At 36.6% G+C, this 11619-nt stretch overlaps 1 protein-coding gene and 1 non-coding gene across 3 annotated transcripts; one reads left to right on the forward strand and one right to left on the reverse strand.

Moving 5' to 3' along the window:
- Window positions 1-471: 471 nt before the first annotated feature.
- On the reverse strand, window positions 472-6572 carry LOC115446523. The gene is made up of 6 exons (XR_005112440.1): window positions 6194-6572; window positions 5840-5960; window positions 3584-3870; window positions 2067-2242; window positions 1523-1655; window positions 472-1166 (listed from the first exon to the last, which is right to left on the reverse strand). It is a non-coding gene; the product is annotated as an uncharacterized LOC115446523 (transcript).
- Window positions 6573-6994: 422 nt separating this feature from the next.
- LOC115446524 (ninjurin-2) lies at window positions 6995-10959 on the forward strand. Of its 2 annotated transcripts, none has more exons than XM_030173208.2 (3): window positions 6995-7083; window positions 7800-7976; window positions 10649-10959. In XM_030173208.2, exons 1-3 carry the CDS (start codon window positions 7039-7041, stop codon window positions 10859-10861), a joined length of 435 nt encoding a protein of 144 aa, XP_030029068.2. In that variant the 5' UTR covers window positions 6995-7038; the 3' UTR covers window positions 10862-10959. The 2 variants fall into 2 exon arrangements, with proteins under 2 accessions (XP_030029068.2, XP_030029067.1); XM_030173207.2 differs by lacking the exon at window positions 10649-10959 and adding an exon at window positions 9239-9748.
- Window positions 10960-11619: the final 660 nt, after the last annotated feature.

Here is an 11619-nt window from a genome sequence, read left to right on the forward strand (position 1 = left end):
ATAAGTTGGTTTCTCAGTGCTGACCTCATGGCTGCCTTCGCAGTGCGTAGACATAGGGCCGCTGTGATTCAATTCGCTAATATTGAGATACAACTTGAATCAAGTTGGCTGTCAGATATACAAAGCTGAGTAACAGACTTGTTATCACAGCAATGCTCCGTCCTTAGATAAATAAAGTTTATGAATACGGGCGTTAGGATGTAGCGTATCCCATGTCTCTAAGTAATATTCTGTTGTTGTAGTACACGCCTTACTCGTATTCATCAGAGCATAGTGATGTCATCATGTAGTTGACAGACAACGATACCTCACTATTTTCTTAACGTGCATATTCGTTGTAAAGCTGTAATAGCTTCATGCATGCCGTTATTCGTTGTTCCTTAATATTTTGTACAATATCAACGATTTACCTCTTGGGACCTTTATAATTTAAATTTGTAAACGCTGAGGAATATAAAAACAAAAAAATAATATACTCAAAAATAATTTTATTTATAAAAATTATAAATACTTTGATTTTCATTACATAATTGAAATGATAGCACTAAGTGACCTCTCCCACGGCCATTTGCTGTAAGAGAGTCATCACGTGACAGAACCTCTCTTTGATTTCAGTTGCCGAACGATGCGGCAGCAGTTCCCTTATTCTACAAAACACTTGCTCTGAGCCTGCCTCGCCTTTTAGCACCTGTAACATTGTCTTATCTTCATCTCTAGTCCAATTGCTTTTCACTTCTTTCTTAGGCTCTAACGGTTGATCGATTTTAATTTGGTCTTTCTGCTTCACTTTAGGCGGCTCTTTATGATTTTTCTCCTTTCTCTCTCTTTTTACCTCTTCCTTCTTCTTATTTTTGACTTGCGCCTTCTTCGTTTTCGGGCTCATTACGGGGCAATCTTTGTGCTTCGTGTTATCATTTACGTCCTTAATGTTCTTCGTTGGCGATCTGAGTTGCTTTCTCGTTTTTTTGGGAGGTATTTTGGATGGGTTTTTAGTGCTGCGCTTGGGGGAGGTGCGTTCGTCGTCAGAGTCCGGAGGCGAGGGGTGGGAGTGCGCGGGAGCGAGTCTGCGGGCGTGCACCCGGTATGGTTCCTTGCTGTAGGGGAAAGGTGACGCGGGCGGAGCGGAGAAGCCGCCCATGCTGCAGGAACACCCGACCGTTCAGATACTGGAACAAGTTATTAGTGTGTAAGTACTGGGGCCATAGGCAAGCTGCCTTTCTATAATCGTTAACGTTAATAGAACAGAAAAAAATACAAGAATGATATACCTAATCGATGGTCAATCACTAGGATATTATGTCATTGTCGTACATAATGTTAGCGTTAGCAATTGTAGAAAGGCATCTTGTTTACAGCTCCTGTAGTGCCTACTAAGCTACCTTTTCGGGATATTTGAATGTGTGTTATACGATGAACCAATCGTGTACTGCGTTTTGAACAGCTTGGCGCACTTTTTAAAAGAAGCAACTTACTGCATAACGTTTACTATCAAGCAAAATTTTGTCAATTCTCATTAACTCACCATAGTATCAAGGCCTTCCTTAGCGTCTAACTTGCGTTTATTGTCTGTCTCTTCCTCGAATTCCCACACGTCGTAACCCTTGTCATTGGTGAGAAAGCTCTCGTTTAAGATGTCCGTGCCAGTTTCATACACACTGCAACAACATAATATTATTTGCATCGGGGCAACGCTACAACATGTCTCTCAAACTTTCTTGCTTGAAGATTCAAATTATGCAATTTTAATAAAAATCGGTTTACACAAATAATACGCTTTTTGAGTATTTTTGTGGATGGCAAACAGATGCTAAGTAGCAGATGGATGCACGTTGTAAGTCATGACGTCATCGCCATTACAGTCCGCGGGCGCGAGTGAGATAGCGATACAACACCATTAGAAATATAAATTGCTGTTTCATAAGTGTTTAGCGTCACAGAGTCAGTGCCAATATTAAAAATAACAATTCAGTAATCTTTAACAAGAGACTATCTTTAAAACTAACTCAACTACAATTAATATATAAATTTCTTATATCTTCGAAATCCTGCTATTGTACCAAGCTTACCTATCCGGCGGTCGTTCGTCAGGGAACAGCGATCTGAACATTTGCGTGAGCCGAGCGTTGGAGCGCAAATGGGGAAGCACGCGCGCCTTCATCTCGGCGCAACTGCCGCTGTTCACGCCCGTAGAGATCGCGCGCACGATCTTACGTAGCACCGTCGGCTTACGGGCGAACGTGTTCTGAAAAGTTACTCGTGTTTCCATACCTTCAAGAAATTTTGGTATAAAAGCCCTTTTTTGGAGATTTCAGTATTGTTCTTATGGGCGACCATTTGGATTTGTAGAATCACTGCAGTATTTTTTTTTTATAACAGACCCTGCAGTCTTCACCTGGGGAAAACAGCGAATGGGATACTAGATTCCCCCGGCTTAACGACTGCAGGGCCCTGGAGGAAAGTGGGAAGGGATAGTTGGAAAGCAAGGGTGAGGGAAGAATAAGGAATTCTCTTAGGATGGGCGGAAGGGAAAGAGAAGGGAAAAGTTGACGGGTCCCTCATAGGCTTCAATGTGTACTGACAACCATGAGCCACACACATAACTGTGTGCCTAGGGCCGCGACAAATGTCCCTCTGTGCATGGGCGTGCATTCGGTGTGGAGACAGAGTGCACAAGAATCGCCTCTATCCTATTAAAACCCTTTTAAGAGGATAGAGGCGACTCCTGGCTTATCAACAGCTGCGGCCCGGGAGAATAAATTTGGGTCGGGCAGGGAGAAGTAAGGAAAACAGGTCTTATATTGAAACTAAATGACAAGGTGAGCGAAATAGCTACTTGTTGGTGAGCCACAACTGTCCATAAGCTGCAGCAACACCACAAAGACTTTCTACAAAGTATTACATGATATTGCACTGCTCTTCCACAAAAAAAGACAATGTTAAGTCAAATCATTCCGAGTAATTATACTGGTAAAGTAATCCTTTAGAATATTATATTTGATTGACAAAAAATCAAAGTATTTAGATAAAGGATATCCAATGTAATTTAGGCAATTGATAAATAATTTAATGAATTAATAAAAAAGGAAAGATATGCCAGAAATTTGACATTAAACATTGAATTTCAATTTTAACAAGGAGTAATATTCAAACATAACTTTATGTCTAAACCTGTAAAGCAAAATAAAAACATGAATATTTTGGTTTACATTTTGAGCAAGTAACCATAAAGATCATAAAAAAACATGGCAACATATTTTTATACTGTAATAAAAAAAAACACAATTTGCAATAAACATGAATGTCTATTGCATTGAAATGAATGTCTATGAAATAATTGTATTTCTTTTTTTATCACAGTCATTTCTTGAAAATGAGAAATATCTACAATGACTGATCAAGCATAACAGCATATTTCTGTCTCCTTAGTAAACTTAAAACTATTGTATCAGATAAAAAAAATGTGATTTTCACTTTATAACTTTTATTCAAGGGTTGGGAAAAACAGTACCTAGATAACCCATTGTTGTGACACCTTTTAAGGTTTTTAGAGTTAACTAGCTGTTTTATTTTATACGTAACTTACCTGCAACAACTCTATAAATCCTGTCATTTGGACCAGCATGAAACGATCCATAAACCTGCCAACCTCAGCTGCTTGTCCCGGCTTCAAGAACAACAGGAAATCTTCAACAATATCCTTGTGCTCATCACCAAACAGACACACCATCTTCTTATACAAATCTACTGGAGTCTCTTTACTTGGATCAAATGTTTTTAAAATATTTTGAAATTGTACAAATTTATTGGTAGGCACTGATGTGTTCGAGGAAAATCTTGATTGTACTTTTGTGTAGTAGGATCTAATTAATGCTAAAACAATTTAAACAAATATTTAGGTGTTAAAATAGTAGAAATCATTTAAAATATCTATCATGTGGTACAATCTAAATGAGGTTCAGTTAACAAATTTTATTGAGTGAAATAGAGAAGAGTACAAATTTAAGAATAAAATATTGAAAGCGAAATCTAGGTCAACTGTTAATAGATTACATAAACTTGCAAAAGATATTAGCCAAATCATTAATTTGTTTATTTACTTGGCTGGTGATCTGATTGCTTATCATAATAAATTTTATTATTTATGTTTCATACATTTATTGGTTAAGAATTAGAAAAATTGTTTTGAGAAATACATTTTTCATTAAATCCACAATTTATTAACTAAAAAAATACAATTAATGCTTATGATGAGGGTATGAAATTAGTTATTTGTCTAATGGGTACAAATTAAATACATGCACCTTGTTAAACCTTGGGATTCAAAGACAATAGTGACAATTTATTATGTAAATATTTGCACAGGGATTACTCAATCCCACTTATTGGTTATGAAGACTAAACTGAACTCATACAAATGAGAATTTAAATTGATAAGACCTCCAGAATGTTAGAACAAACATAATATGATTGAATGCATTCATTTGAATCATTTAGGATGAATGTAAATGATTCATTCTATAGACTATACCTAGTCTTGCCATAAATATTGTAATAAAGAAAAAAGAAAATTGTTAACTGCAAATAACATTTATTACTTTTACAGTGTGTCAGTTTAATACATAAATATAAAACAATTAAAAATATAAAAAGCTTATTCGAAGTGGTCTCCATTGGCTGCAATACAGTCCTTTAAACGATGAGGCCAGTTATCAATAGAAGCACGCACTCTTTCCATGGGAAAATTCTTCACTGCCAATCGTATAGATTGTTTTAGGGACTCAAATTATCATGGCGTTTAGAGCAAGCTGTACTCTCTAAAACTGACCACAAATCATAATCCAGCGGATTAAGATCGGGACTAGACGACGGCCAGTCTTCAGCTCTGATGAAGTCCGAAACGTTCGATTCCAACCAAGACTGCGTGGACCGAGCTTTATGACCCGGCGCCGAGTCTTGCTGGAAGGACCATACTTGGTTATTGAACATGGTGATGTTAAGGGGCTTAACTACCTTCTCAAGAATGGTATCTTGATACACTTGTGCCGATGTTTTGATACCTTTTCACAAAAATATGGCTCAGTCACTCCTTCATAGCTAACACCCCACCAAACCATCACTGAAGTCGGATAATGTCCACGTTGCACTCTGTCGACTAATTGGGAAGCTTCCTTAGAGCTTTGAGCATAAATACGGTCATTTTGTTTGTTAAAATGTTGCTCAATTGTAAAAATTTTCTCATCCGTGAAACAAAATTTTCTGTGACCTCCCTTTGCGTACACGCTTCAGTAGTTGTTTCGATTTTACCACCCTATTCTTCTTTAAATTATCAGTTAAGAAATGGCCAGTGCGTCTCTTATAGGCTGCAAGTCCTAAGTCATCTTTTAAAATACGCGACATGGTTCTAGGTGCTATCTTCATTTCCCGAGATAAAATCTTTTGCTTTCGGACAGGATTTCTTCGAATTCTTTCCCTTACTGCTTTGACCACCTTTTTCGTACGAACACTACGTGGACGGCCAGATCTTTTCTGTCACAAACAGAGGAGGTCTCATTGTACCTATTAATAGCCCGGTACACAAACATTTTACTAATACCAAGTGTATGGAGAGTTTTAAAAATTGCATTTGGCTCCATACCTACTTTGTGTAATGCTATCACAGCGATTCGGTTCTCTTTATCACCCCACACCATTTTAATATCGCAAAATATTTTACAATGTATTGGCGCCAAAATGAGAAAACACAATGAACAATCGTATAAAAATGACAGATTCGAAATTCAAATGTAATATTTTTTTATAATTAAGTGTAACAGTATTTATGGCCAGACTAAGTACTTACCTGTCTCAAATGCATTATAATTTATTCTAGAATCTTCCTTATTCTTAACATTCTTAGTTTTATTGCTTTCTGGTGGCTTTGTAGTGCTAGAACCCTCCTGCGCAGCCTTAGGGACGACTGGCTGAAACGTAAACAGATCGAAATTCTTTCAGCACTTCGAATGTACACACAAAAATGGCGACATAATTATCTTCACATGTAAAATTAAATGGTAGCGATGCTCTATTTAATAATGTTGTTTTATGAACAAACTTATGATAATTACACGGAAAGTAAAATTTGTTATAAATACCAAAAGAAATACGTCAAGAACAAGAAAGTTACATAAAACTAATCGTGTCCTGTGACACTCACCTGAGCATTGATAACTGGTTTTGTTACAGAATTTGGAATACAAAAGCTCGTGCTTGGTTCAATCTTGTTACCAAAAGCATCCTGACTGTCCCTCGTGAACAGAATAGGCATGGAAGGCAGCATCTGGAACTTCTTACACTACTCTTGCAAACAAAACAACACTGACGCACCACGGTTGGACACGATTTTACATGATATTTATAAACAATAAAACATTATAAAACACTTTAATATGAACACCAAAAAAGAAAAAGATGTCAAGAATCGTTTAACATGGTAAAATATTTTTGTTTGTATTAAATCCAAACAACACAAACCATCCAAAGAATGGAAACATTTTTGACAGATCGAGGACGCGAAAATGAGCGGGCGGAGAGCGCGGACGTTTCATTTTTTCAATTCGCTTATAAAAAAATAATTTTGATTCTAACTATTCTCAAAATTCAATAAAATTGTAGGGAACTTAATGTACTTCATATTTTTTTTATATGAGTACTGCTGCTTTTTATAAAAATATATTTTTATCATCGTAAAGTTAGACGTGGCGAGCGCGGGTTTTTAAAAGTTTATCTTTATGCATTTTTAAGTTTCCTGCGGTTTTAAAAGAATTTAATAATGTAAGCGTCGAGAAAGATCAATAGTCTTAGAATTACATGAATCCACATAGTTAGATTATATCAAACAGATTTTTTAATACTAAAGTTTGTAATAATAATTATCTACAAAGAAGTTTCGTAACTACGATGGGTACTAAAACGTTAACAATAACATTGCGTACGAATTAGGAAAATTAAATGAATGTAGATATTTATGTTTTTTCATATCCATATGGCTAAGATCTTAAAATGAAGAGAAGGACGTATTATTCGAAGCCACGTCGTAAAAAGAAAGTTCGTACATTATTGATTATTTAAAGTAGCGTTGCATCTTTATTTTTAATTAGAATGACATAGTCGGTTATTAGAGAAATAAATTGTAGTGTCTAAGTACTTATGTTTTTAGATAATAATTAGAACAAGTTTCAAATTATTTGAGCGTAATTATTTGAGCAAGTTATTAGTTATTATATGTGTATTGGCATTTTTTGCATTAGGTTACCCACCAAAAATTATTAAGATCGAATCATTTCTAAACATAGGTAAAACTATAGATTGGAGAAACGTCGTACAAATCTGTATAGGAAAATTCAATTGGATAGCTATCATTGCAATGTCTATTATTTCATACAAGCAGCATTGTTCAAGCACTATTGCGTTCTGATTCGAAACACTTTATAATTCATATTTAGGTAGTACATTACAGAGGAGGTATACCTAAGATAATGATACTGACGGTTAACATCGAATGTCTGGGTTACCAGCGCAGTGCCTTGACGCATACTGCATTGTAATTAAAAGTTTTTGTGGTGTCTGCTATTGAACATTTGATTGAATTATGCTGTGATCTTGTTGGACTGTCTTGATGCTCTGTCGTCATCCAATAGTATATAAAATTATCTACTTGCTACCGAATTCTAGGTATAAGTATCTAATTAAGTTGCTCTTATCTTTGACTACTGTTCATCTAAATCTTAAACTATATCTCAGTGATTGTTCTATGGTTTCAGAAGCGAGTATTTGATGCTAATGAGTATGCAATCAAGAAGACCGTGGCGCAAGGGATGCTCGACATTGCCCTGTTGGCATCCAACGCATCACAACTGAAATATGTTCTCCAATTCGGACCTATTCACGAATTCTATACATTGCTGATTGCGTTGATCACTATATCCATAATATTACAGGTGAGTTTCTACTTAATATTGGTAGTTGGCTTCTTCTGTAGTAGTCCGTTTGGATAAGTCTCACCGTAAAGTCTATTTCTACTACCAAGTAATATTGTGCGCGCACTGTTGTGTTGCGGTTTAAAGGATATTATAACTAGTTTGGATCAAAATATCTCAGGGTGACAAGCGCAGTGCGATGCTTTGTACTCATTTCGGGGTTTGAGTGTAGTTGCTACTATTAGTAGTTTTGTTTACCAACGGGCGAGCGGCTTACGTGTTTCGTCACTGATTTATATGAAAAAAAAAAGAAAATAAGTACCTCTATGTGTTAAAGGTCGCTAGAACCCAGCTGTAGGTACTTATCTGATTTGTCATTTTAGATATTTAAGAAGCGCTTATGAACAAAATATGTTTTCGCGTTAATCGTATCCGTATAATTAATTTTTGGACTCCAAGTTTTGCTCGAGATTTCACGCGCGTGGAAGTTCTTCCCCATCAATAAAATATTACAGTATATAATTTGGGCCATTTGTATGTCAAACTTCTAAATATATTCAGGGTATTTTGCGTTTACGTCTGACAAAAATACATAAACTTCTACTATTAAATAAGATTGTGAATTCCATTTAAGTTTTTTTTGTAGGTGACTGTGGGTTTGGTTGTCTTCACAATGAACGCTCTACGTCTTTGTGGACACTTCTTCCGGTGGCACCGCGCTGCAGCCAGTACTTCCAATTTCGTTGTACTCTCAGTCCTTCTTATAACGCTGCTAAATATCTTCGTGTCAGCATTCGACTCTTCTTTGGCTGCGTATTTGCAGATTTAATGAGGTTTGATGAGGTTCTTTCGTGGTCTTATTAAGATATTTATTATTATTAGCGATTGTTTACTGCTATGTATTTTGGCCATATTAAGCCAATTCGTCAGGGAATTCCCTATTTCGTGTAGTGTATTTTTTCATGTACAAGAAGAACAGAAGGGCTTAGATAAGTATTTGGTGTAGGGGTGGATATAAGCAAAATTTTCTATTTGCGATTTAATTTTAAGTTGATGTACACACTAATATCATCCATGTTTTTAATATAATTATAAAAATCTATATACTTACATCATGAGTGTAGTAAAATATGTGACAGTAGTCAAGCAAAATGGCGGCATTTCCTCTTTTATTCGGATACACATTGAATAACACTGTGATATATTTTTTATTTCACTAATTTTAAATATATATTTGTTTCATATCACCTTCAAGATTGTTAATTGTATTTCCTTGTCGATAGCTCGTTCTGGGCATGCTGTGCGTGATAGTCGGCAGTTTGGACGTCAACCGGAACGAGAATCAACAACCGGCGAGGTTTTACAACAATATAATAGTGTTGTTAATATTCATTATATCTATTATTAACATCGTTATATCGGCGTTTTCGATTAAACATACCACAGGACCTTTGATTATGATGCGGCTTGAATATTTACATAAAAGCGGCAGGGGTGGTTCGGCATGGAGGCAACGGAATAGTAATTAATAGTATTTTGTTCAGTCTAAAAAACCTGATTTAAATAACAGTTTTCGATCACGTTTAATTCTTTATACTTACTCGTATATTTAAATACGACTACATAGGTATATTTGCAGATATTTTTGTAATGTTGAAATACATTAATGTAATATTTATGGATCGATTGCACTAGTGTATAATAATAAACAACTTTAACATCATTTTTATGTATTTATGTACAAATGGGCCGGTATAACTGTTTATTGACGAGGGATGATTGCCATTCCCCAGTCGACACTCTACGATCCTACTCCACTTACTATTAGGTGCAGTGGGGTCTCTTTGCTGTCCCAGTATAAAAAAGTATTCGTGCAATACAAAAACTAACTTGACGCTAGAACTAAGGGCCAGATATTTCGCATCCCTGCACTATGCTCGTCATCCTGTTAAGTATAATTTGCTCCGTAAGGTACACTGGTTGCAAATTTCAAATAAAACGCATTGAATGCGGCGGCGCACTTTTGCTTGATGGTAGAAGCAGTACCTATTATTAACTAGCGGTGCTGCCGTAACTGAGCTAGACGACAGGGGCGGGAAAATTCCCGAAAATAAAGCGTATAAGGATACGCTTTTTTGTTTCTGGCCTCGTGCTTAGGGGCGGAAACTTGGGGTCCGATTCTGGCAGCAAGAATTCACTTTACACCACTGCTACTCACAGGAACTCTCGCAAACAAAACTCTATTACTGTCTATAAGCTAATCACAGATTAATGTTAGAGACTCGTAGAGTTTCACCGCTGGTCGTTAATATCAGCCACACAGAGTCCACTGTTGAACATATGTGCCCTTAAAGATTTCCACAGGGATCTGGCAAAGTTACATCGATGTCATAAAATTTGTGCTGTTGTCAACCCTGATTCAGGAATCGCAGTGGCGTATGTGAGGGCGGGAGTGGCTCGTCTACTTAGACAAGCTAAATTTAACAGACTGGGGCTTTATTCTCTATGGCGTATGTCTTTTTGATAGAAGATAACAGTACGTAACGCACCGCGTCGCGTTTAAGAGAAGAAATTGGGATACAGAATACCATTCCACCCTAATTTCACGAAGAAAACGTAACACGATCGCGTTACGAGTTCACAGTTAAAGAGCATAAGGCGCCAGTTTACTAAATTCGTATTTTTTGCCGCAGACGCTCTCCTTTATCCTGACTGGTATAATGTTTTGCTTCATCGGAGGAGATCCTAGAACAAGGAAGGTTGCAATATGGCTCTATCGTGTTAGCATTGTTTGGTTATCTCTGGTATTGTACTGCGATGTGATTAATATATCTTTCGGATTAGACACTACTGATTATGAAAATTATCACCGGTGGGATGAATTAAAACTAACTACTGAGCAGTAAGCCTTAAGACCCTCCAGACTTGCTCGGTGACGTAGTTGTAATTGTACACGGTACGAGTACAACTAACGCGCTGAGGTCCTGGGTTCGAATCCCGTGTGGGGCCAAAATAATTGTAGCTGGTTTTTTCATCATAAAAAATTAGGAGTCAGGAAGTTGGCGGTGTTATACCCCCGTGCCTCGGAATGCACGTAAAGCCGTTGGTCTTGCACCTGATCTTTCTCCGGTCATGTCGGATTGCCGTCTCACCAGAGTATGAGAGTGAAGGAACAGAAAGTGCACCTGTGTATTGAGTACACACTTGTGCACTATAATATTTCCTGTGTACCTGGCTGATCTCCGTTGCGATTCTCCGACGTGGCTGAAATTCGGTTAGGAAGGAATCTAGGCCTTGCGCGGTAGTCCTGTTCGCCACCTCCTAAAATCACCACTGATACTGTGTATTTTACATTTTAAGCTGTATTTTTTATTACCCTTTTTATCAAGAAAAATAATCAATGCTTTAATTAAACATTTATTAATTTCTATCCTTCCTCGAAACTTTGAGTAGCGTAAATTGGAATGGTTAATTACTGAGTAAGATGTTTTTGTAGAATCTATCTTAATTTCTATTTTAATAATAATTAATATACAAATTGTTTTAAAATATTGAACAAGTAAATATGATGTTTAAAAAAATGCGTGAACGCACTATCAACTCCGGAAAGGGCATGGTTTATCAGCAGTTTGTAATTTTATACTATTATGAGGCTAATAATAAA

The sequence above is a fragment of the Manduca sexta genome, chromosome 16, assembly GCF_014839805.1.
Source record: "Manduca sexta isolate Smith_Timp_Sample1 chromosome 16, JHU_Msex_v1.0, whole genome shotgun sequence".
NCBI lineage: Eukaryota > Metazoa > Arthropoda > Insecta > Lepidoptera > Sphingidae > Manduca > Manduca sexta.

Excerpts from the sequence above, each read along its gene's own strand:
- LOC115446524 (XM_030173207.2), top strand. The coding sequence starts at position 7,039 with ATGAAGAGAAGGACGTATTATTCGAAGCCACGTCGTAAAAAGAAA. Across the intron at positions 7,084-7,799 it reads AGCCACGTCGTAAAAAGAAA|AAGCGAGTATTTGATGCTAA; the intron begins GTTCGTACATTA and ends CTATGGTTTCAG. Across the intron at positions 7,977-9,238 it reads CTATATCCATAATATTACAG|CTCGTTCTGGGCATGCTGTG; the intron begins GTGAGTTTCTAC and ends CCTTGTCGATAG.